General features: G+C 33.4%; 1 protein-coding gene across 1 annotated transcript in view; it reads right to left on the bottom strand.

The window, feature by feature from the left end:
- The window catches only part of LOC134529829 (solute carrier organic anion transporter family member 5A1), a 55315-nt gene extending 28189 nt beyond the window's left edge, over nucleotides 1–27126 (bottom strand). The window contains exons 1-6 of the mRNA XM_063364320.1: nucleotides 26943–27126; nucleotides 17809–18106; nucleotides 13760–13862; nucleotides 10687–10903; nucleotides 4518–4676; nucleotides 3833–4033 (exon numbers count right to left, since the gene is read on the bottom strand). Of these exons, the coding sequence (XP_063220390.1) occupies nucleotides 3833–4033; nucleotides 4518–4676; nucleotides 10687–10903; nucleotides 13760–13862; nucleotides 17809–18047 (919 nt within the window). The 5' untranslated portion in view covers nucleotides 18048–18106; nucleotides 26943–27126. The remainder of the gene's footprint in view (nucleotides 1–3832; nucleotides 4034–4517; nucleotides 4677–10686; nucleotides 10904–13759; nucleotides 13863–17808; nucleotides 18107–26942) is intronic.
- Between the last annotated feature and the right edge of the window lie 400 nt (nucleotides 27127–27526).

The following is a 27526-nucleotide window of genomic DNA, read 5'->3' as shown; positions in this document are numbered from 1 at the left end:
TAATCATTTTTGTTATTTTGGTTCCATCAGCAAAATATTATCATAAACCGATTACAGATCTATAATTACACTATAGATTTGTAAAAATTATAATTTCCACATTTTATGAGTATTATCTAGCACAGTGGTCTCTAAACCTTTTAGCCTAAGGGCCACATTGACCCCTTCACTAAGTCCCAAGAGCCAAGATCTAGCTAACTCATTGTACCAACATACTGTAAAACTATGGCGGGCCGGCTCCTCATGAGCCGTAGTTTGGAGACCCCTGATCCAGCACATTGAAAATATATTTTTAAAAAATTAAAAAATAACGTTTGTTACAAGGTAGCAAAAATGATGAAAATGAAAATGCTTGAAATTACAGACAGTCCCGCCAAATAAACATAATTTTATTACAGGTAATGGAAATTTAAAAAAAAAAATTATTCACAGTCCTGAAGTAATTCAATTAAGGTAATATAGGGTAGCCAAACAAATTCCATTGCTAAAAACTTAAATTTTTCAGGTTTTCCCTAAAAGTAAAAAAAAAATAAAAATACAAATAAAACAGTACATACTGTTAGAATTCAATTGATTTGTCAACACTGGCAAAGGTCTAGTTGAATTGTAATATTGTTCATATTACATCCTTTTGTAGTTCTTTATTCAAACATCATTTTGTGCTGTTATGCATTAGCACTTTGCAGAATGTTTCCTCTCTAAACTTTCTGCACAATGTGCTCTCGACATTTTTGGCTCAGTGGACAAGTTCCATGGAAAAAATTCACCAGAGCTTGTCATTGCATCATACACAGGAAACTGATAATTTTCCAAAAGGTAGTCCATGTCCACAAAAAAATGGTGCGGGCAGTGTGGGGCATCGGGTTGAAAAGAATTCCGACATGAAGTCTGTGCCTTGGGAATAAATGGTAGATGGCTTAAAAGCTATATTGCTCATTCAACTTCAAGATCAGCCTCACCCACCAAGATAGTGTCCATTTTATTGCCAATTCCTTACTTCATGGAACATAAAAAGATCAAATCGTTCACAAGCGAAAACTAATATAAGTAAATTAGCATGTATTAAAATCTGTGGGAACACAGAAAATGATCTGCATTAAGAAATGCTCTGACACACAAAATTTTCAAGATGTTTTATAAAATATTTTTGTAAATTTGTTAAAAAATTTTTTTTGAATTGTTTGTTACCTAGGATCTTTTTGTTTTCTTGTACATACCATATTATATTATTTCACTTATAGGGAAAGTATAACCGCCCATTTGGTATAGTGGCTAGCGTGTCTGGTTAGTGGGCCAAGCTGCCCGGGTACTATTCCTAGCCGGGAGGGGATTTTTCAAATTCTTCTCCCTGGGTCCACGACTGTGTGTTTGTATCATCCCTTTCACCTCCGTCTTGCAGGAAGGCAATGGCAAGCCACCGCTGAATCATCCTGCCTCTGCCACGTCACGGCTGTCGCACAGTAATGGGCTAAAATGAGTGCAACTGTTTCACTTCTTCTTGTTCTGACTTTTGAGGCACAGGTGCTGAGGCTATTTGAAATTTGGGGAAGATTCAAAAGTATTGGGAACTGGGCAAAAGGCTTAAGAGAGAAGTATTTCTCTTCCCCTTTATTGTTTTAGTTTTTAATGTCATGTTATTTTTGTATCCACCACTGTTGCATTATTAGTTATTCTCCATCGTGACCAAGTTTTCCTTTCTTAAGTTCACATTAATTCACAGGTGTATTCAGATCTGTATTTGAGTAATTCCCATAGAGTTGCTGTCAGTATTTTAAATGGCTGGATTGCCTAGTAAATTTTCTTGGGAGTAAAGAAATAATATCATGATAGGACAAGTACATCATAAGTTAGTTAATAAGTATAAATCAATGCAATATTTTGTGTTTCTTTAAATGATTTGTTTTAGAAAAAAAAAAAGTTCTGGAAAATACATGCTGGTAGCTCATCAGAGTATTCATTTTGAAGTATTCAATCATTTAGGTTCAGGGTTTTGATTTCCGTCCATTCAGTTCTATTCTAATACACCTATCCCTCACTTAGCACGACTAATTCATTCCTAAAAATGCCCTTCTTATTAGAAATTGCGTATTCTGAAGCATTAGTTTCCATAAATAGCAAGGCTAATTTATTTAATGTGTTCCAAAACTGTGTAGGAAAATATACTTTACATAATATAACTGCGTTGAAGAACACTCAACTATAAATATGTAACACCATTTGTCTTTATATGCCTCCCATCGCACTTTGTATGACAAATACGACACCGCATAACGGGAGAAACGTGGTTATGTACTTTATCGACCGTCGGCTGGCTGACTTGCCCGCCCGGGCGTGACCTTCAACTCACGTCGTGTACCTTTCCAAACCATCCTTTACTGACAGTGAAGCCAATATTACTGTCCGGATAATTACATTTTAATTTTTCAAAAATTAAATTACTTATTCACGTATCACCACCTGGTTCACACCAATTCTGTCAGGCCAATGATTTTTTTTTTCATTGCAACATTCATTTAACAACTTTTCCATGTAAATCATCAGTTTATTTCTGTTCCGGTATCTGTCAAATATATTCCCGCTAGTACAACCAACAGCATCAGATGTATATAAACTTTTGGTAAGAGTCCTTATTTCATACGATTATGCACACAGTTGACTTTCTTAAAACTCAAGTGCGACCAACATTAGCATGGCCTTCATGACAATCTGCACACCGTAATACTTCTAGTTTTGTCTCAAATACTTGAACAAGATGCATTATGAGTGATGAAGCACGTACAGTTACCGGCAGCTGAATGGGCAGACGTTGCTTTTGTTTGAGTGAATTCCCTGCCACTGGCCCACGGCCCGGTCTGTGGCCAGGCGACAACGGTACGGCACGGGGGCATACGCGCGGACGTAAAAACATTTGGTCCTTTACACTCCATAGTCGCAATTTAACTTGCCATAGCTGATGTTTGTACAACAGCCGATAGCGTAGTCAGACCTGCGTGTGCATCTCTTCCCCCCTTGTTTGGCTAACTGTATCCCACGGCACATCTGTTGTTTACAGAAGTTGAAACAGACTTCGTGGCGTCGTCCTCGACTTTTTTTTTGGCCTGCCGAGATTTCGTGCTAACTGAAATTTACAGACGTGCTATTCAAGACTAAGGCAGTAAAATTCACATCACGTTAAACGAATCCGCGCAATCTGAAGACGTGCTAAGTGAGGGATGGGTGTACTCTCACTAATGTCCCATTGCAAATTAAGTGAACGCTTCCCTTAAAATCTTGTGAGATCATTCTCTAAGAAGCTACGATGTTTGCCGGAAGAATTCAGCCCTGACAATATAAAAATACCATTACTTACAAACCAGGGTAAATAAAACTGAAACACATACAGTAAATACATTACATACTTAAAACTGAACTGTACTGAGCTATTTATTTATAATTTCATTTCTGTTCAACTATAGCTGTCACCAATTTACTATTATTTTGGCTCTTTTTATTTACATGTATAGATATATTACTGAATTTATAAAATGCTTGTATTTATATATGTTTATAAAGACTGCACACACTATAAGTTAGCTTTATTAATGATTACAACTTGCAATAGTACCATTTATTACAGCCAACACTTGAAAAAAATCTTACTTGCAAGACCATTAATTGGTAAACTAAGAAACACATCATCAGAATGATTCTGCAGTCTAAATTGATCTGGCAACAGTCCACATAACTTACCCTACAAAGCACCTATAAACTCAGTAGAAAATTAACAATACAGTACTTTAATGTTTCAGTTAAAAAATTAAAAAATAAATAAATATGACAATGAAAAACTTACCAATGTAGAGTAATGCACTATCTGGACAAACATGGTCGTCTATGTAAGTTGTCCCAAGTGTAAAAAGTGGAGAACCACCACAACCCAAAAGTAATTGCGAAACAACAAACAAAACTACAGGAACCAATGTTGATGGTGAGCCTTGGATACAGTTGTCTATTCGTGTGCTATGTGGTGCAAGGGGTGGAGCTGACAGGCTTGCTAAAACACAAACACAAACTCTCACAATTCAAAATACTTTTTAACTTTCTAAATACAAACAAGATGACAACTAAGAGATAATTTTACAAAAAAAAAGGGGGTTGTCTGTAAAGTTGGTTTACGGATGATAATTTTACGTGATAACGTCAAATCAAATTTTTTAAATTGCTGCTTCTAAAAAGCCCGCCTTCACCTGTTCGATATTATAGAAGATTTTCTCGCACGGTGGTTGGCCGGTTCTTGCACGCTCGGCTCAGGCAGAACGTGACAATGAATCATACATTTTTGTGCGTGCAGCTGGCGTTCATCGATTTATAAGACGTTATAAAGTCAAAAAAATTGCAGTTCAGTAAGATAACACAAAATCAAACAATGCTTTGAGAGGCAAAAGATGATAAAATTTACTCCAGTAATCTTTAGAAAATACACTTGCCATTAGTGTACAAATGGATTAAAAAGGAAGGTTTTAAACCAACATGAATACCTGATGAAAGTCTACCAAGTCCAATATCTTGTTCACGCAAAGAAATCCCTCTGCAAATATTTTCTGCACTTGCGTTAGCAATGGTAGATGCATGGTGAGGTTCAGTAATAAAATGGGGCAGCACAAACACTAACGAGCCTATGCCCATTATTACAGACCCTGAAACAAAAAAAAATTAAAAATAATGTTTAAGAGTGTATTACTTTATAGGCGTAATATATCTACATAGATCTTTCAACTGGTTGTTTGTGCATGCTTCAGCACATTAATTAAAGACTTCTTAAATTCAAAACATATTTGTAGATATTTTTTACATCATTAGCTGAACTAAGTAGAAAAAAGAAAGATAAACTTTCAGGTAAAAATTCAAAGTAACTGACTACTTCATTAATTAATTATTTCACTTTATTAAGGACACAAATTTTTGAATTTGTGTAATTGTCTAAACAAAATTATATTTATATCATGTAATAGCCAGCGGCATTGACCTTTAAGCCAGAATAGTTTCAATTCTCCAATCCAATTTGTTTTCCTTATGAGTATATCACCAAAATGTAAAAAATATGAATGACAGCTAATGATGCAAATTACACTTTTTTAATCATGAAATTTAAGTCATTTAAAAATCTAGTGAAAGGTAGAAGAGTGTTCTGCCTCAATGATAAATAATAAGCTGAAAAGTACAAAACACTCTTTAAAAAAAAGTTTTGTTTATGGACATAGTAAATATATAACATTTGCGTGTTCGTGCCATTGTGGGTTCGTTTGTGCTGTCGTTCTAATACATTTTTAACCACTTGACTGGTTCTCTCTGGTATGAACACAGTTAGTTGACAAAATGTACGTTATTTGTGGCCCAGAACAACGGCATTAAATCCAGCTTTTAACGTACTCCTATAACAAAAATCTTCAGTATTTTTTATTTTCCTGAAGACAAAGTTGAAGAAAAATAGTCTTTGAATTAACCTGGACTATCTGTAGCTTAGCACACCACCAGTACACAGGAAATAAAATAAGTTGTTTATATCACAACACATTCTACAAATGATTACCCATGGTCAAAGTGCGAACTTGAACATACAAAAAAAGACATTTCAATTACTAAGTACTGAAATACTATAGATTGTTTTGTAATCCAAATTTCTGTGCAATGCCATGCAAATGTCAATCTTTGTTTGTGTTCACATTGTGCACATTTTATTTTCAAAAATTTGGATAGTGATTTGCTACACAAATTTGTTGATGTTTCGCCATTCACCAATTTTTCACTGCAGTTTCACTACATCCTCTAAAGCACTTTATTTTATGTAGATAGTGCAAACTCAATTTTTTTAAATCAAATTAGGTTACTTCTGAGATTTAGTAAGTATACAAACCTGTGTAACTACTACATAAAATTTTTGAAAGTATCTAAAATCATAACAGTTTCAAGTTTAAAATAACATAATTGATTATACAAACTCTCAACTTAAGACTTTTACTGAAGTTAAAAAACTTGAAAGCCAGAATCATAACTACACTCACGTGCCACTAAATCAACTCAACCCCCCCCCCCCCCCCCCCCAAGCGCACACAAAAATGTGTATTTTTTCAAAATGGCTCTTCCGATTTCCACAACACATTTTATTTTTACCAGCTTAATCTTTTATCTTCACAAGGACTCCTTTACCATTAAAATCTGCACAATATTTGTCAAATTAACGTGATCTGAACGTACGCGTAGCAAAATTTGCTCTGTCGGTAACCACGAGTTGCGTGCTGCAATTGCCTATATAATCCCAATTTGAACAATATTTCTCATCCGTCGCTTATCAGACGTTGACCGGAACACAACTATGCAAGTATCATTCATTGTTTTGGCAAAACCACGGACGCTACGGCAGCAGAAGCCTCACAAGTTGTTGCTTCCTTGCAAGCAGGCTGCAGTCAATGAGAAGTCGCTCAACTGACCTTGAGCCAATCGGCTGTGTTTCAGGAAACTGGTACCATCACTCTGAGACCACACACCGGCCAGCGCCAGTGCACATCTGAGGGGGACGATCGCTTCATCGTCTCAACTTCACTGCGGAATTGCCATCTCACAGGCGTCTATGTGCAACGGGAGCTGAGACAAGTTCGAGGAGTAGCTGTTAGTCGATGAAGAGTCAGAAGACGCTTGAAGAAAGCCAACCTCACTACAAGACGGCCTGCTAGAGGCCCAAATTTACTGCATGTCACTGCCAAACACAACTCGAATATGCTCGGGAATATGCATTGAGATATGGCGGTCTGTCCTGCTCACTGACGAGAGTAGACTGTCTCCACGGTGGTGATAGGAGAGGCCGGGTCTACCGGCGTCCAGCGAAACAGTCTCGCACGGTGGCGGTTCCTGCATGGTGCGGGCTGGCACATCCCTCGAGTGAAAAAACAGATCTTGTTTTCATACCGGGTGGAGGCCGGATGGGGCGTCCGACTGCTCAACGATGCATCAAGGACCTTCTTCTGGATCACGTTGTGCTCTGTGCGGGATGTATAGGGGAATACTTCATGCCCGGTGTCACACAGCGCGTACCATTCGGCAATTCATGGAGGTTGGTATCGAGACAACGGAGTGGCCAGCCCTCGGTTCCGACATGAATCCGACTGAGCATTTATGGGTCGAGCTCAAACGGAGGTCCGAGCCAGACATCCGGCTCCATCTGACATCGACGAGCTCAAGATTACACTGGATGAGGAGCGAGGTGGGATCCCCCAACACTTTGTCAAAACTTTGATAAGTTCTATGAGAGCCGTTGTACAGGCAAGGGGAGGTAATACCCAGTATTGATCAACAAAGTTTTGTTCGCTTTGCTCGAATGTTTTGTTGTAATTTAATTTTAAATAGCCCCCAATCCTGCAAATTTGCTTGCCCTTTTATTTCAAATGCATTACAAATAATAAATACTGAAGAAATGTTCATTATAATGATGTCATTGTAAAGTCAAAAAACATTAAGGTTTCAAAAATAATATGCATTGTGAAAATCAGTAAAGTCATTTTTAAAAAAAATATGTTTTTTTTTGTGCACACTGGAGGTGTGAATCAATTTAGTTTCACATGAGCGTATATAATTCTGAAATAACATAGGCATTACTTGAACAAAATTATCACTTAACTAGCATTGCAACAATGTACTGTAGATCTATTTCAGATTTTCACTTTTTAAAATTATTATTCATACAAAAATTCATCTGCATTACTTGAGAGCAATTTTATGTACGACTAAATTATGTAGCCTATGTGGCTGGCAAAAACTCACACTAGGGCTCACAATCACTTATATATAAAATATACTAACTTTCACCATAGAGTTGCAGAAAGTAACCAAAGTCCATATTTCTTTGCTTACAGTGGGTGTTTACATTTTTATTTAGCAAAATATTGTTTTATGTATGAAACAATTTTTTTTTCAAATTTAAGTGTGTAGCATTTTGTGATGTAAAATTATATTTATATTACTGATATGAGTTGTTTGTATCTTAAAATATGATACTACAATTATGTAATGCTTCACATATAATCAATGGTCCAGGCACAATTCTATGTCCATGATTATAAGACTAATAATTACATGATTGGAAACCATGAATAAAATATTTTAAGGCTTCATTACTATGTATCTCATATGAAGTTAAATCACACATATAAGGTATGTTTATCTTGGCTCTTTCTGCAAAGTTTGCTCTTTTTACACCCTTTCGTGCTCTCTTATATTCATGTCAGTGAAAACAGTTTTTCCAAGTATATTTTATTTGCAGCAGCACAGCTCTTTCGCCCAAATAGCAACTCTACCTGGTCTTGCTCGCTAAAGTGGAATAGAAAGAGTGACTGCAAGAAGATAACAAAAATTATGTTCTGAAATTTTTTTCAGTTATGCGATGAAGCGAGTTCAAAGCAATGGGCTTAGACTGTAAATTTAAAGTGTGGTGAATTTAGGTTACTTGCTATAAGAACTGATAGGTTAAATATTGCAAACAAATGCTATAAAAATAATCTTGTCCTTTAAATTAAAGTAAAAGTTTTATATTATTTATTTTATGTATTATAGCATGTAAATTAGGTTTTATAGTAAAAACTGCAATAACACTGCTCTTAGACATCCAGATAGTAAACACAGAGCACAACTACTCTTTATGTTCCTTTGCTACTCATTAATAGACACATGCATTTGTGTTTTCATTTTGTGAGGTGTAACTTTTAGCTTAAAGTGGTGTTATTTTTAAGCTGAAAGTGGTGTTATTTTCACCCTCTTATTTTGCAAATATAAGTCATTTTTTACAAAATATTTACATGTATCTTTTCAAAATACCAATATAAATATGTAATTTATACAGCTTATTACTAATAGCAGCAGTACAAAGTAATGCCAGGCTAAGCAAAATTATGTAAACATATACTATAATACAATAAAAATGGCAAAACTGTACACTTTGCTAAAGAATGCAAAATTTTAATATTTAGGAAATTTTATTTAGTAGAAGGCAAATGTAACAGTGTGAGAAAGAACCAAATAATTATCTTATTTTTAAATCTTTTATAATTTACTTCAGTTAAAAAATTATTGATCTTGTTACTATAGAGGCTTGGTGTACAAGTAAAACATCTACCCATCGTATTCAAGGAAGTAGCACACAATTAAATTGTGCGCAGGAAAACATGTCCGGCCTCTGCTTTAGGCTAGAACTAACCTCAAAAAGTGGTAGGCACTGAAATAAAATTACATAATCTCTAAAGTTTGCATGATGATAAACATCTTAGCATATAAACAAAGCACTGCTTAGTAAATTACTCATTTTTTTCTGACAATTTTTTTTCTTCATATATTTAATGGTAACTTAAACCTTCGTCCTGAGATCCCACTTCATTTAAAGGCCGAGTCATTACTGATTGTGTAGCATTCAGCATCAGGCTATTTGCATTCACGTAGGTTATTACTGAAACACAATATCTTTGGTGACGCTGTGTTTTTAAACAGCAAATGTTATGGATGGGTAAAAAGCAAACACTAGTTAGAAAAATAATATATGCAGACATTATCGTGCAATTTTTAATATAAATTATAATTTAAATTTGGTTGTAATTTTTTACTAAAAGTCAGTTTTGAGTGTTTGGAGGTGAATTCAAAGTATTTTATAAAGTAAAAAAAATTCATTTATACAAAAAAAGTTTAAATTTGCATAAAAACTTGCATTATCATGTTTTATTGCATAATCGTCGCACCCATATTTTAGGGCGTCAACATTTGGATAAAAAAACTCTTGCGTAAACATCACATGATGTTTTTGGTCCCGCTATTAGATTCCGAGCGCTTTGTGTAGGTATCTTTTCCGTATAAAACGATGTATTTTAAAATAGAAATCTAATATTTATTCGGACATTACCACTTATTTAATCAACGGAAATACAAAGTTGTCCGACGTGTAAATTTTCTTTTAAAGACGTTTTTAAACGTTATAACCTTTATCTGTTCATCTGCGTCACCGCGGTGTACCGCTTATAAAAATTTAGCCAAAGCTAGTTGGCATCATTCATGTTTGGTTATGTTGCTTCCCGTATAGAGCGCGCACACGTAGCCGAATATTGATATCTCGCCGATTCATGCAACGCGCTCTCTCTGTCGAGTGCTGAGTTAACTACGTTTGATAGCTCGCACTCTTTTGTAGTAAGTGTGTACTACGACGATAGTTACGTGTTAGTTTACGTCACAGATTCAAGTGGCTTGCGTTCAGGTCACAGATTTTGTTTTTCTATTTAAAGTTCAAGAAAGGTTTTTGTTGCTGACTTCTTAATATAAATTGTTTGGCGTGGTCTTGTATATTCCACTTTTTTTTAAAATAAACGTACTTTCCATGAATGGGTTTTGTTCATATGAATAACTTTACATAGCAAAAAAAAATTTTTTCTGCATAAACGTCGAACCACTTTTCAAACTTGATTTTAGTATAAAATGTGCGACGATTGTGCGATAAAACACGGTATCACATTGCCATAAATGCATGTCCATACTCATAAATCAACTCACCTGCTCCCGAGAGCAGAAAGAGCTGATCACACGAACAACTTTTAACTCAGTGAATTAAGAAAACTTCTTATGTTTACACAACAGCTGTTATAACTAAGAGCAGTATATAAGGTTGAAAAAATAACTCACCAACTCCAATCCAAACTGGAATATGACGTTGACTTCCCAGATAGCTGACAAAAATAACTGTGAAAACATTTCCAATCTCATAGGATGATGCTATAAGACCAGACAAGCTGGAAGGAATTTCAAACCTCTTCTCGATAGTCGTTATTACCGAGTTGATGTAACCAGAGCTAAGCGCTTGTTGAAGTAAAACAAGCACCGATATCAGCAGGACAAACACCTACACAAAAACTCAGTATTATCAGTACATTCAAGTAAAACATTTTACATTTCTGTTCACTCAATTTCTTTCACACTCTTGCACACATACTCTTCTACACTGGTACCCTTACGACCAAAAAGCAAACACTAGTTAGAAAAATAACATATGGAGACATTATCATCTTGCAATTTTTATATCTAAATTATAATTTAAATCAATGTAATTTTTTTCACTAAAAGTCAATTTTGAGTGTTCGTATTGCATGTGTGTATATGTATATACAGCTGTTGATTTGAACATTCAATGGTCCATTAAAAGCTATTAAGCTAGCCACAATTTCCAAATACATAATTTTGAATTAAGCATGTTCTACTGTAGTATTAAACTCCAAATAAAGTAAATCCTTTGTATCTTAAAATATATTTTCATGTTACTTTTATAACTGAGTTGAAACATCAGGCAGCAATTCTCTAGCTATTACAAACTACACTTTATTTGAAAATATTATAAACTGGATGTAAGCAGAGGTAAAAGAAAAAGCAGCTACTGGGTGATATCAGACAAACCTCTCACTGAACACTAGTAACTCATCAGACTTTGAACTACAGGGTGGTTCCAAAGAGAGAGGTGCACCTCCCTCCTGGGAGTGAGTCTCTCGTGATGATGCAAGCTGTTTCTTGTAACATTACAAAAAATTTACTTTGGAATTGTAAGCCATATCTTATACCATTACAAAACTTCTTTTGCAACATTGCATGCGAATCTTTCAAAGTTGGGGTGGGCTAAACACTTCATTTTGAACAAAATCTTACATTGTTCCATTTACTCAGTGAAAACAGGTTACTGAAACCATACAAACATATATGTAGAAATACAGCACGTACTTTGTATTTCCCCTATAAATATGCTGTAGAATTTACAGCTTTTTATTGTACTTTTTATTGTAAAATTCTTGGACACTGTTTAAAAAAAAATGTTACCTTACAAATTTTTTTTTTAAACTGTGTAACATGTCTCCTGTCACCAGAGGTGTGTGACCAAATACTTCCAATTCGCTCTACCTACTGACATAAACATTTTTACAAGTTTAAGTTTATTAGATATCAAATACTTTCATTTCAGCTTGGACCTTAAAAACAGGTAACGAACGATACACTAGCTAGTAACTATCAAAAGGTCTTTAAAAATAGTATTTTATCAACATTATTGTAATTTTAGCGAATTGTTGTTGTGGTGACAAATGAATTAATGCAGCGTACTCCAATTTTTTTCCGAGTTGTTTCCAGTGGACGCAACGCAATGCCCACTGAAATACTGCCATGCAGTGTGGGCGTGACTGGCTGGGGCATGCTCCTCAGTGGCATGGTGGTCATCGGTGAACTATGCTTGTCCCGTGAATGCACAGCACAATTGCACACTCACTCCACTTCACCAGCTCACCCATCGGTCACCACAACATTCTCTCATACTTTGTAATCATACAGATTGTTTCAGAACTCAACATCAAAACCAGAACAGTTGATAGGCTAATTAATTACGGTTCTGAAAAGAAAAAACCTTAAATTAAAAATGTGTCAAATTTTTTTAGATATGAGCTTTTTTTTCTTTTCAAAAGTTTTAAAATACCTACTCTTTATTATTACTGTAAATACAAATATTTGTTATTCTGCATAACCCTACAATTGATAACAATTCCAAATAAATCAATTGTGCAATACTTTTGAAAAAAAAATTCTTTGCACGATATATGCAGCAAATTGTAAAAAAAAATTACTTTGCTAACTTAGCAATTTATTTGCTTAAAGGAATTACCTTTTCAAAAAACTTGCTAACTTGACATAGCAAAAGTTTTTTCTGTATTAAAAAACAAATTCTCCCATTTTAAAATGTTTGCTGCATAAGACGTGCACAGAATTTTTACCTCAAAAAATATACATTTTTTTAATTTTATTTTTAATTGATATCAATGATAGGGTTATTTAGGATTGCTTAAGAAACCTTTTTATTCACAGTACAGTATTTGGTGCAGCGTGAAGAATTTTAAATTTTTGAAAAACTGCCTAACTAAAAAACTACAGTAATTTTTTTAATTTTTTTTTTTGTTTCAGAACTGTAAATAATTAGCTTCTCGAATATTCTTGGCTCGACTTCCAAGTTCCGGGTCTTTCTATATATTAAGGTTTTTCCAACACAAATAATGAACTTTCCAATTACTTTATTGACAATGCCGAATGTGGACATTAAACACACACACATACGTATATACATACATAAATAGATACACACGTAATTGAAAGTTGTAAATGTTGGTTCTTTGTCTTCTCTGTAAATTATAACAAAATTATATGATCTATCCTTGTTCTTTGTGGATTTTAACTAGGAAAACCTACAGAATTTTTAATGTTTTAGGTAGGTATTAAAAATGTACAATATACCTGACAAGATGATTTTCATAACTCTAATTTTATGTTTTACTATTGTACTAATTGCATCTAAGCAATGTAATAAAGATTATATCCCACATTTATGCTCATTACTATTTATTAATTTTTTCTGACTTTGTGTTTCTATTTGTTTGGCTCTTTGCATATGGATGAACAAAATATAATGCCAAGACTTCCCATGCGAAAATTAAAAATTATGGTATTATTGTGCTTGTTTTTAACTTCTGATTTCAGCATGTATGGTTCATGTGTTAGTGAAATGTTATTAAAGTTTTTTTTTTTTTTTTTAATTAAATTGGTGCATAACATTGTGTATTATTGTTTTATTTCAAAAATTAGAGGAGGTTAAATATAACAATCCATTTCTCAATAAAGAACACTTTTCCTTTCTCCATGGCTGTCTGTTAATGACAAATTTTACTGTACCCACCTTTATTCCTGCAAATCTCTGAAGAAATTTGGGGCGGAGAGATAAAATCCCACAATCTCGAGATTCTTCCAGTGATGGAAAAGGAGGATGTTCTTTTTCAGTTCTAAAAAACAAACACCACTTACAGAAAAAGGCCTACTTACTGTACACACTGCATGTAACAATAAATTCAAACACTAATATGAAAAAATATCAACACAAAAAGATGTAAAAATCACAACACTACATCTAAATACATTTTTACTGTTCACTGACATGTTTCTGTGCTTAGAATGTATTTATTCCATGCAACTACTGTTCTGAACCCAATATTCTGGGAGATGCAATGTGATTGAGTGTCACAGTACGAAGAGATGAGTGTTTTGTTATGTTTCAGTTGGTACCAGAAAAACAGACTGTGCGATGATGTCAGAATATAATAACATGCATATTGACTGGCGACAATGATTTTAAGATCCTACATTATTATAAGTGTTGAATAATTGTAACAGAGAATTTTGCTTTACAAGTAAGTTCAAAGTCCGGTCATTTGGTAATTTCGTCCAGTGGTCATTATGTTTGGTAAGTAAAATTCATTAAATTTTCACTGTTGTTCAGCCTGGGTCTCATGTTTCCTCTTTACCTTCACATTGTTGAAGGCAAACAAAACCATAGGAGATTCATCCAGTCATGTTGCATTTGAAACACATTCTTCCATCAAGTGTCTCCAAAACATAATGAATGCTTTATGCCATGATAGTGTGACAATATGCCAAACTTGCAATATTATTGTCTCTTTAGTTAACACCAACACATTAGTATGCAAAGCAAACTGAGCTGAACAGAATTTCAGCAGAATAGGTTAGCATTATTTTTCCAGTTTTGGTAATGAAATACACAGCCCAAGGAATTTTGTGTTTGTGAGTAGGAAAAAAGCATGCATCAGGGAGTTCACCAAAAACATTGTGAAGGTTTAGGATAAGGGTTTACTCAAATATGTACCTACGTGCCACAGACACTTAAAACAATGCTTTTGCACAAACACCTGTTAAAAATGTCAGAAAGTTAGCAGTTCTCAAACAAACCAAGAAAGCTTTGTGACTGACTTGATATCAAGCGGCGAAAGACACTTGGTGGACAATAGGTTTCTCCTATTGTGTTAAGGTCTTATGTAATGTTGATGGAGATTTGTTTTTAAGTAAAGACATGGAACTATCTACAAAGGTTTGTGTTCAGGTGTTTGTTAAATGATTACAGATATTATTGAAAATAGTACGTGTTCATCTTCAATATAACAAACAATCAAACCACATAACCTTAAGGGGCGAAAAGTATTTAATTGTATATTTCACTGCCTAAAAATTCCTTACAATTATGGCCTTATGAATGTTATTCCAAAAGTAGTTTTGGAAAGTGCAATGTATAGTTATCATTATTTGGGAATTTTCATCAAGTGTATTACTAATTATTTGCTACTGACTGTGTGAAAATACCTCACTGAAGTGCGCATTATTTAAAAGTAAATATATTGTTTGTTTTTTTGTCTGTCTCAATTGCAGAATATTTATTAAGTGGGATCCCGATATCACCAAATGAGCATACATAAATATTTCATCAAGCAGCAAGTTAACCATAATTAATAACTTTATTACTGAGCACACCCAAGATGATTTTGCCTCCTCGCGACACACAGTCCACATGTTCACAGCTGATGTATTCTGACGTCACATTCCCTCACTACCATATAGTAATATTACTAATCCATTAAATCCACATTAATTAAAATAACAAATCTTTAAAATATAATAAAAATACATGTATTTAAAATATGCATTAACTAGTAACCAGCTCCTAACAGTTTACCAACATAACCAAATATAAATATTACGACATTCAATAAAGGTTGAAAAATTATTTAACTTAAATTATAATAACAACTTGTGTTTCAAAAATTACATTTGAAATAAAATAATGTTCTTTCAAAGCCAGAACATTAAAGTCCAGTGCACTCTGGTGGCCGGGTGTCACAGTATGCACAGAGGAATCCCAAAAAATTATAAAGCTTTAGTCATAGTTTCGTGGGAATGTGTTTTCCTGTAAAAAAGGCTGGAACATGTCACATACAACCACTAAAAACCTTGCATTAAATTCTTGTTTACTTGGTAAGCCGAGCTATGAACACAATGAAAATAAAAGTGATTAACAAATAACCACAAAGTAAACCCGATTTATTTCGGCAGGAAATGTATAACTAAGCATAATGTATCTTGCATTACACAAATTTATGTCTTTTACTGCATACTTAAGAATTTTAAGCATTTCTGTTAAATTTAGAATGTTTTTTTTTTTTTTTTTAACTGGTGGATTGAGGGAATTCCCATAACAAAAAACAATTTATGAATTTAAATAGCTTACATTGGAGAAGTCTAGACAGTATGACAATTTTTTACGCAAACATTATCTTAAAAAACTTGAGTACATACGTCACATATCATTTGCGATAGAAAGAAGAGGGACACTATCCAAACAGAAAAGTATGAATATTCTTATAAATATTATAAACCCAACATGTCACTACTCCATGAATAAAAGGTCATGCTGTAATTGATAAAATTATATTTTTTTAGTCTTTCCCAACAATTCACTTTTGAAGTGACAATTAGATCATAAACATAACTAAACTGTTTTAGTAGGTAATTATAAACATGCAAGTTAAAATAAACATGTAATTTAAAATGTTAAGCTGTTCAAGGTTAAAAATAAACTTTTTAAATCTGTATAACAGAGATGAAACCAATGTGTTTATTTATATAGTCAGATCTAAAATACCAAATTCTTAAAATACAACACTTAACAATAACAATTATTTCCTTCAAAAATAAACAACCAAAACATCAAAAAATCAAAACAAGAACAAATGTTAACCTTCTCTACTTTTCATCTCAAAAAATACACGCAAGAGTTATGACTCCATTTTACATTTGACAAAAATTTGTTGTGCCCTAGGTGCATGTTATTATTCAGTACTTTTACTAAACGCCAGCAGGGCTTGCAACCTGCAATGTCCAAGTCAAAGTCTAAGTCTAAGTTATCATAATACAACTACAATAAATTTGACTTTTGTGTTCACGTTTTCTTTCAAATTATTACATGTTATATGTGTACAAATTTTTATCACAACTGGTTTCAAGTTCATGATGGTATTGCACTTGGCTAAGCCATCATTGTTTTAGCTTGGGTTATGAGAACTGTCAAGTGTATTACTTGCTCTAAAGGCATACATGGTAAAAATAAATTACAGAAAACTCTAGTTTTCGGGTTGTCCGTGCATCAATTTAGTTTAATTATAAGTTTGTTGTATTCTGAATCTGTAAAAAAAAAAAAAAATGGCATCTGTCCAGCGAACTTCTTCTCTTGGCCGTTGTATATTTTTAACCATCCTGTTACATTGCCCAGCCGCAACTGTTCGGTACCACGATCACACCATGACTAACTACTGACCTGACTACCTACATCCACTCCACGAAGAAGGGAGATGGTCATGTGTCCCCCAAAACCAATCATATAGCAGCTTAAAACACAATTTCAAAAAATCAGCTAATCAAAGCACAAGTTACAAGAAATCAAACACCTATGCATACATATAACAACAAGGGGTTTTCCCTTTTCTGTCTCTTTCCAATTATGATGATACATTTGTCCTTGACCGTTTCTGTCTCTCTTACACTTAAGGGCACACCTGCCCCTCTCTTTCTCTCTCTAACACGGATGTAATTTTACCATCACATTGCATCATGCTTTCAAACAAAGGATAACACAAAACAAGTAAAATATGACTACACGTGGAAACCTATCCAAATAGGAAATAATGACTTTTAGCAGCGTTTTAAATTTTAAATCATGTAAATTAACAGACATACTTAAAAACGTTAACTAATGAGAAATAACGGTAAAACCTCTCAAACATTCAATCAGCCATTATGAACATTGAAATGGGAAACCTAACCAAGTACTGAAAGTAAGGGCTTGCAATGCTACATGTTGGACAACTTACACCCTCTTCGACATACCTGTCGACGATTCCAACTGAAGGATTCCGACTATGACATTTTATGACGGTGTCATGGCAGCAGGTGACCGCAGACAGACTTGGAGCAGTTGTGACTGCAGTAGTCGCCTCTTCACCTGAGGCCGGCGTCTCTGCGTACAGTCCCGTCATGGTGTACATGGACTCCTGGCGGCGATGACCACGGTGCACAGAACAGTTGGCAGCCATGCTTAAACTCTGTTTCTGTGCCAACACTTGCATGTAAAGTATTCAGTCTATTATTGTTGCATTAACGGAGAAATGCTCCATTGTGACAAAACCTGTAACAAATTAGTACATAGTACAAATAAGGTGAGAATATGCACGAAACTATCTATAATTATAACTCACAAACTGTTGCTTGGTAAATTTTTTAAATATCTACAATGTTTTGGCCAAACTAGAATGTTTTCCTGTAACAAATAGTAGAGCAAGTTAAACAAACTCATGGCTTAACCTGATTTACAGCTGCTGTACTGCCGAATTCAGCTAAAGTTAAACGACAATTTTCAAGCCATCTAGTGACTTCTTTAGGTGCAACTAAAAAAACTAATACTTTTTACTTTTCCCCTTTTAGAAGACATAAAAATTCCAAGTATTTTAGTCAACTGCTTTTCTGAGACAAAGAAGTCTCATTTCTGAACAATTCTCTGATTTCAAAGTTCAAAAATTGAATTTAAATATACTTTCTGCTAGATGTGTATGTTAACTAACTTTACAGTAATTTTAAACATAGCTATTATAATTGCTAAGCAACTGTGAACTGAAAGCTACCTACAATAGGCCAATTGTCTAGAACTGAAATTACTTCCATTAGCATGCTTTTCGGATGGCAGCCTGTGTTTTGCAGTACCAACTCATGCAAGCAATTGTTTTCTAAAGTCAAGTACACCAAATTAAATTACACAACAAAACATTTGAACAGAAACCTTTAAAAAAAACGCTTGGGTGGCTTCCTTGAATATTGGAGCAAACTGATATACAGGGTCGTGTTGCGGATATGCAGCATAATCCTTTTCACTGATTTGCACATGAACAGAACATAAAATCTTGAGTGTGATATGGTGATATTTTAATAATATATTTATAAATATTCATAAAAATTTCATTTTGTTTTTATGCTGCTTAAACCTATCAAGTAAATTCTGTTTTATTGTCTTCAGCATATTTATGAAACTAGGGTTCCTTGATGCATTCATGTATGATAATACTATATGTCAATCATAAAATTGTCTGAAATTTATAGCTAAAGGATACCACATTATCACTCAGAAATGAAAAATACTTTTCACGAAGAGGTATAATACCGTTACACTATGATATTCCACTTCCTGGGGTTTCAGCTGGTGGCTCAACGAACGTGGTCCGAGGTTGGATTCAGCTTTAGATGGCTCTCGGGATGGTCACACGATGATGCTTCCTTCCTTTAGTCGAAGTAGTGGACTCGTTATTAACCAAAGGGCTGAATGTCTTGATGATGTAGTTATTTTCTAAAATCACCACTAAGCTTAATATTCTAGTTGAATTGCATTTAGTCCACTTGTAGAATAGTAGTTATATTGTCTCTTGCTGTGAACTATACCATAAAAACTATATTCTGGTATTTTCACAAATTCATACAGCGATTCAAATGTTCGACAATCTTATTACAATACATGAAATATAATATTTCTTCACGAATCATAATGGAATACTTCGAATCATTATGGAATTCTTCAGTGAAGTCTTGTAGAACAGGAATTTAATAGTTAGCTCATCCTTAAATACATTTATCACAATTAATTATAATTGTTGAAATATACTTCTGAACTACAGGATGATTTCCTATTTCTGAGCGGGTTACATTTCACATTGGTATTCCCGTTGAATTGATGTAAGCTTTTGGACATACGCCATTGCTAAGCACATGTATGTCTGTAGAAGAAAACTACAAAAAACACAAAAGACAAAAACACATTTTTTTTTGGTTCAATATTTTTGTTCTGTCATCATTTTTGGTTTTTTTTTCTTTCTGTTAGTCCATTTTTCTTTGTTTTTCTTCGTTTGTTGACCATATTCCTGTTATGGAATATTATGTGGTGTTTATATCCTGTTGACAACAGCAATTTGTTGCTTAATTTATGTTTTTGTCTTTTGTGTTTCTTGTAGTTTTCTTCTACAGACATACATGTGCTTAGCAATGGTGTATGTCCAAAAGCTTACATCAAGTCATGCACTCCCATTGCACAAATCTTTCAAAGATAATTCCCGTTGAAACAATATTAACGTTTGATAGTTCAGCAAAATTGTTAATCTGGAACAACCATATTTGTTAGTTAACATTTCTTGGGTGATGGACTGCTCAGTACTGTAATAAAAATATGTTCAGAAATAAGTTTAATGAATTTTATCCAACCAGATAAATTTCACGTAGCATTACCACAGAAGCTCGCCACTGCAAAAGAAACTCCAGATGAGGTGAGTGCAGTGTGGAAGAGAACCGTGAACTCTCTGTTGGAAGTAGCACAGACTGGCATCTTTTTGAACGATTTATCAAATGTCAGCCAGCAAAGTTCCCCCAAAATCAAAGTTTTAATCATAGATTACACTGGTATCTTACAAAAAGGTATTTCAATATTATAATTTGGTTAATTGATATCATTAACTTACAAGCTAAAGAATAGTTTGAATACAAAAAAAGTTTCTTTTATCTTGAATAGTTTTGTGTCTGGTTTCAGTTTCAACGTTAAGAAGAATAAATTTGCTACACCAATCCCTCACTTAGCACATATTAAAATTGCACAAATTAATTTAGTGTGATGTTAATTTTACTGCACCAGTCTTGAATAGCACGTCTGTAAATTTCAGTTAGCACAAAATCACCATGAGCAAAAAAAAAGTTGCCATTGATGCCACGAAGTCTGCTTCAACTCAGTAAACAGATGTGCCGTGGCATACAGTTAGCCTAACAAGGGGATAAGATATGGACGCGCAGGTCTGACTACGCTATCAGCTGTTGTACAAACATCAGATAAGGCAAGTTCAGTTGCTGCTATGGAGTGTAAAGGACTAAATGTTTTTACCTATGTGTGTATGGCACCGGGCCAATGTTAGTCGCACTTTAATTTTAAGCAAGTCAACTGTGCGCACAATCATACGAAAGAAGGACCAATCAAACGTTTATATAAGTCTGATGCTGTTGGTTGTACTAGCGGGAATATATTTGACATTAATACCGGAACAGAAATTAAGAGATGATTTACATGGAAAAGGTTGTTAATTGAATGATGCAATGAAAAAAAAAAAAAAATCACGGGCCTGGCACGATTGGTGTAAACCAAATGGCAAAATGCAAACCAGCACTTTTATTTTTCAAAAATTAAAATGTAACTATTTGTTCAGTAATATCGGTTTCACTGCCAGTGAAGGATGTTTGGAAAGTTCGTGAGTTGAAAGTCACACCCGAGCGGGCAAGTCAACCAGCCAACTGACGATAAGTACATAACCACCTATCCCCTGTTACACTGTGTCGTATTTGTCATACAAAGTATTTGATGGTAGGCTTATAACGATAAATAATGTGACTTATTTATAGTTGAGTGTTATTCTACGCATTTATATTACGTACAGAAATTTCCCTACACATTTTTGAACACGTTAAGTAAATTAGCCTTGCTATTTATGAAGAGTAATGCTTCAGAAAACACGATTTTGAATAACACAAACATCATTAGGAATGCATTAGTCATGCTAAGTGAGGGATTGGTATATTTGTTGTTTATTTTAGTTTTTGTAATACATAGAATATCATTACTTTTGCTACAAAGAATATTAGACTTTTCAAAAGTCTGATTAATAACCAAGGAAATATGTTTAATGAAAGTTTATTTATTACAAATAATGCTGTTTCTTTTTAAAGCTCACATCCATCTCTCTCTCCTACTCATATTGTCCCTTCCTGCTTGGTGTTTTTTCCCTGGTCTCTTTTAAAATTTAAAAATAACCACGAAAGTGACACGCCCTCAAAATTATTATACATAATAGCAGTTAAAATAAAAAATTTTTTTAATAAGGTCAGAATAACAATTTTATTATTTTGCTATAAGCCCTAAGTATAAGGAATTTTGCATCGTAGAAAAACCCATTTATATCTTCCCAGTTTTAAAGATCTTTACCCCACACTCTTGAGATATTTAAATCCAGTGGGAATTGAAAAAACATTCCTCATTCAGGATAATCAAGCAAAAATTTTTTATTTTTTTTTTTTTTAAACTACTTGTACATTCACCCATGCAATCCGTATAACACAACTGGCTGCAAACTTAACGGGCATGTATACTAATCTTGCCATTAAGTCGATAATAATTTGCTCATGAAGGTTAGGAGTGATGTCACATGCTTCCAGAATCGAAGCAGCATGCAGTGTCACGTTTGTGGACCATCCTATTGTAGCAAGGCCCTTGGTGGCTTGGTAGTTTGATACATTGCTATTAAAACATATGAAAAAAAAAAAAAATATAATAGAAGATTTGTGCTAATGATCCGCAATTGGTCCACAAAATTATGTTCACCATATTCATGTCACTACCTAACCTAATCAACCATTCACACAATTTTACACCATTTAAAATAATTTTTAATGTACCTAGCTAACCTAACAAATCATTTAAATGATAAACTACCAATAATTAATTGGTGGCACCTCAAATTTAATGCCTATTGAAAAATAATGTAAAAATATATTTAATATATTAGAGTTTATTTCATTTCATTTTCTTATTCTTTTGCCACACAACTAAACACATTTACAAATCCCTCCCACCACAGAATTTCATATTCTGTAAAATTAATATAAATGTTATTTTGGGGAATAATGAAGCAACATATCCAAAGTAATTCTGAAGGAAACCCTCTTTTCTAAAAAAAATTAAAAATTTCAAAAAATGTTTTATTTCATATCTTAACATGTTTTTAAATCACTCCTCAAGATGACATTATGAAACTGCAAGTAGTTTACCAGTAGTTTACCAGTAGTTTACTATTTTAATGAATGGTTCTGTTAGATCAGCTGCATTACAAATACTGTGATATCGTGAGAATGGTCAGTTGGATTAGGTTAAAAATTTTGTGGATGGTTGTTTATGTAAGATTAACTGCATTAAAATTACTTTAAAACAGTGTGGACGGTTGGTTAAGTTAACTATATTTATGGTAAATATCTTACGTCGCTGCTTTTCCGCACATTTCAGGTTGATTAATAATTTTACACCCAATTCATAACTGACGGCAACTAAAACATACTCATATTACATTTTAAGACCATCCAATTGTCTCACATGTAAATTTTATGAAATCTATATACCCAATTATGATTCTAACGCATAAGAGTTTGTCAAATATATTGTTAAAATACTAATATGAAAAAATTGGTGACAGTACTACAATGTGTACAACAGAATTAACTCATTAAACCAAGAGGCCATAAAAGCTAAATTAAAAACACTCATTTCCCTACAATCTTTTGGATTATCAGTTATTGAAATCAAAATATCAAGATCAACCAGTTAAAACAATATTATGGTATTAGTTCTTTTCTGTTTGTATTGCAGATCAAATCATATCACATCATTGTTGGCTGTGTCCGTTGAATACTTTAAAAAGAAATACAAGTTTGGATGCTTTCTATATGCCTAACTTTGAATGCACAAATCCATATGATGAGAAGACTCTCTCTACACTTGCTGAAGTAGCTTGCACTGTAAGTAACTGTTCAACAGAAAAAAAAACTTTATCATTAAATTTCTTAATGTCATTCTTTTGACTTCTCCACCACTCATAGGTTGTAACCTGTGATGTTACTTCATCCTCAAAAAGAAATTTTTGGAAAAGTAAACTTTTTGATTGAAATTTAAACGATTACTGGAAGCATTGAACTCGTTGAGTACCTTGATTTTGCAAACTCAAATGCTATATGTTTTTATTCTTCAGTCAAATCAACACCAAGTGATTATTTGTTTTTAATCCAAAATATAAGCTTAAAAAATGAGCAGGTGTAAGTGCTATATATCTTTTTTAGAATTTTTGCATGACATTTTTATCCTTTGTGGCTTCCACTTTCATTTGAAGATTTTTCCACATGAACACTGACTCAGAAATAGTACATATATTTTTCTGAACTTCATTAAGGGCTATGGCAATAGGCTTCAAAATAGAAAGTCCTTTACATTCCGTGCGAAAACCATGTTAGAAATTTGGTTTTGTACTACTTTTATCAATAGTGTCACGATGTTCCTCACAAATTTGTAACAGAGTTCCCCAACCTTTAAGGTATGTCTAAAGGCAATCTACCATTATATTCCAGCACACTTCATTTGGGAGGATTAATTTTTGAACATCTTATTGTCTGTAACATACATTAGCAAAGTGGTTGTTTCTGATATTTTATTATCTGTAAAACATGTTCTGTCACACTAGGAATGTTCAAGTCATTTTCTAACAAGTTAAATATGTGAGCTGAACATCCATAAGTGATGATATACAAAATCTTTTTTATCTTCCAAAAGTTGGCACATTTTCAACACATTAGCAGCATTATCAGTAACAACCGATCGAACCTTGCACCTGAAGTTGTTCTCACACATTTTTATGCTGTTCACAGCCACTTATTTGAGATAATTGGCAGTGTGAGTATGACCAGAAGTGTCAATTGTGTTCACTAAATATACATTACCCGATTTAGTTGTAATTGTAGCACACATCATTGGTTCATTATGAACATTTGACCAGCCATCAAACCCAAGACACACACTTTCATTTCCCAAAGTAAGGGAAAAGTTTTCTTTTCTTCTTCATAAATAGCATCTAGTACTGGACCACTAATTTCTTTTTCTGTTTGGAGAGGTGTAACCTGGGTAAAGATGTTGCATAAGTTTCACAAACTGAAGATGTTCGACACTCTGAAAGGATGCATTTGTTGCAAATATAAAGCGAACTACTTGCTGATCCAAAGACCTTCTGCACTGATGTTGATCAAACTATGTAGGAATCCACTGATATGTTACTTTTAATTTTTTTTCTTTCTGTAAAAGTATATTTTGACTCAGTACCCTCACATGACGAAGTCGCAGACGATATGATGGATGTAAGAGTTTTGCTTGTGGAAGCTGCAATGCAGTCTGAAAAAGAAATGTTTATCTTATAAATTTAGTTCCACATTACAAAAAAAGGGGGCGAGGGGAAATTAGAAATAAAGGCAGTTTACCTTTCTTTATAACTCTAAACCTATTATAGACAACTTAGTTACATGCTATGCTACTGCCAGGTTTTCAGTGCTAACTGCATAAAGCTGGGATCACATGTGGAAATTAAAAATTTAGAATTATGCAGCAAGTGTCGATACTACACTGTCTTTGATACACCATGGCAATATTGTTTGAAATAATTTCAGAATAATACTAAACATTACAAAAAAAAATTATTTTTTTAGGCTATCAAATTCCTTAATAATCATTAAATTATTTTAAGCTAGCAATAATTAAAGTATTATTTTAGGTTATCAAAATCATTAATAAAAGTCAAACTTGAATACATTACTTGAAATGTAAACACAGTCTAAAGCAAAATAAAATATAAGCAAGCTTACTGATATTATTCATAGATATGTGACTTGTTTAAAGTTAAGAATGAAAACTTAATATATTCCTAAATGACTTTGTTTCAAATTAATTACAATATGTAGCAAATTTAACCAAACAATGTTTTCTGTTTAAACCAAAAGACAATAGTATTACACTTGATGGACCTTACCTGCATCATATTCATCAACTTGCACAGCTGAAATTTCACATTTAAATAGGTGATTTTTCATTCTGAGGACTTGACCTCCCAATTCAGTGCCACATTTTTTACATTTAGCCCTCACACCTTTTCTCAATTCCTTCCTAACTTCTTCAAATGAAAGCCATACAACATCCTGCTTTCTGCCACTCATGTTGAACCAGAAAACTTAAAACATAAAAGGACTGAAGTCCAGCAAATCTGCACATCAGACTTGTACTTAACCACAGAAAGGGTATTTCCCCACAGTAGGAGGTTTCTTCATAGAATGGGTTTCCCCACAGAAAGGGTATTTCACCACAGGAGGAGGATCCTCCATAGAATAGGTGTTTCCCAAAGAATGGGGATTTACAGTGAAATTGAGGAATTATTTTTTTATTTATTTTTTAATTTAAGAGGAGTATTAAGCTGGGTATGATTTAAAACTTATTTGTATAGGTAGTATAAACTAAGATTTTGATATGTAATTTTTTGTTCCTGTAAATCACAAGATACATTAATGAGCAAACTTCTGTACTTATTAGAGTGGAGTTGGACCTTTCATAAAAATAATTAAAATATTCTATTTAGAAATAAATTATTAAAAAAAAAAACATGTGCTTTGCACCATTAAGGTTTAAATCAGCCGACCCTGTTTACCACATTTTAAATGTAACTAACCTAACCAAACCAACCATTCAAAATCTTAAAAGAATTTTAATTGTTCATATCTAATCCAACCAATCAACCACACTAGGTACTTTAAAGTATTTTTTATGTAGTGTAACCCTAACAACCAATCATTTGAAAATGTTTCAGGGAGTAAAAAAGAAAAGCATTTTGGAATATGTTTCTTTTTATAAAAGTAGATTTCCTTCAGAATAACCAAATCCAAAACATTACACAAATATAGTTTTCAAGTGTTATGTAGGAAGTGAATTGCAACTGCCAGAAAATAATCAAGAATTTTCTCAATAAGTGACTGTTCATTACCAGAATCCTGTAGTCAAAACCTAGCTAAATTAAATTATTATAGTGCCTACAAACAAATGTGAACCAAGATCGTATTGAAACCTTACTTAAAATAACATTTATTAAATGTTGTGGTCATGTGTAGAGTGCAACAAACTTAAATATAGTACAAGACAATAGCACTTCCATGAAAGCAATCATATTACATTGAAGTCAACTTTAGCACTGCTTAATTTACAAAGGACATAAGTTAAAAAAAAAAATTTACTGTAAGAAAAAAATAATAATGTTTAAATTTAATTAAAAATAATTATTGATGTAGAAAAGTAATACATTCATAGTCATTTATACCTTATTCCATTTGAAATAAATCAATAACATAGGAAGCTACACTTTGCAATCATTTTATTTAATAAGTACGTTTCGGCTTATGCTAACTTTAAAATCTTCTATACTCCTTGGTTAATATCTAATCATATTACAGTAACCTTAAAATTGACAAAATACAATCATATCCCACAGATAACTACATACTCTAACAACTAGGGGTTGACCACAGACATAAGTAAATAGACCAGATGGTACATAACACATCGTTTAAAAATGAGTTTGGGGAATATAAGAGGGAATGTCCGCCATATTGCTTAGTGAATAACATCGTTGATTTCGCCATTTGATTACATTGCGTGTAATTGAAAGTTTGTTAATTTATGTATCGTTAATTTAGTTTTTGAGTGTTGTAGGTGTATCTGTGTAATTTTCAAAAGTTTGGTTTTTTTATAAGTAGAATGTGTGATTTTGAACCAGTGTGACAATCTATAAAGCATGATATTGACGTCCCTCGGCTTCAGGTCCCCGTTTTCCCGTTGAAATAAATGTCCTGTTATGCCCGTACTGCCCTCGTCGGAGAGGTGTGGGTCCAGGCCAACGTGGCC

Source organism: Bacillus rossius, chromosome 2 (genome assembly GCF_032445375.1).
Source record: "Bacillus rossius redtenbacheri isolate Brsri chromosome 2, Brsri_v3, whole genome shotgun sequence".
In the NCBI taxonomy this organism is placed as follows: Eukaryota; Metazoa; Arthropoda; class Insecta; order Phasmatodea; family Bacillidae; genus Bacillus; species Bacillus rossius.
Note: the sequence above shows the minus strand (reverse complement) of the source record. Positions and strands in the feature narration are given on the sequence as shown.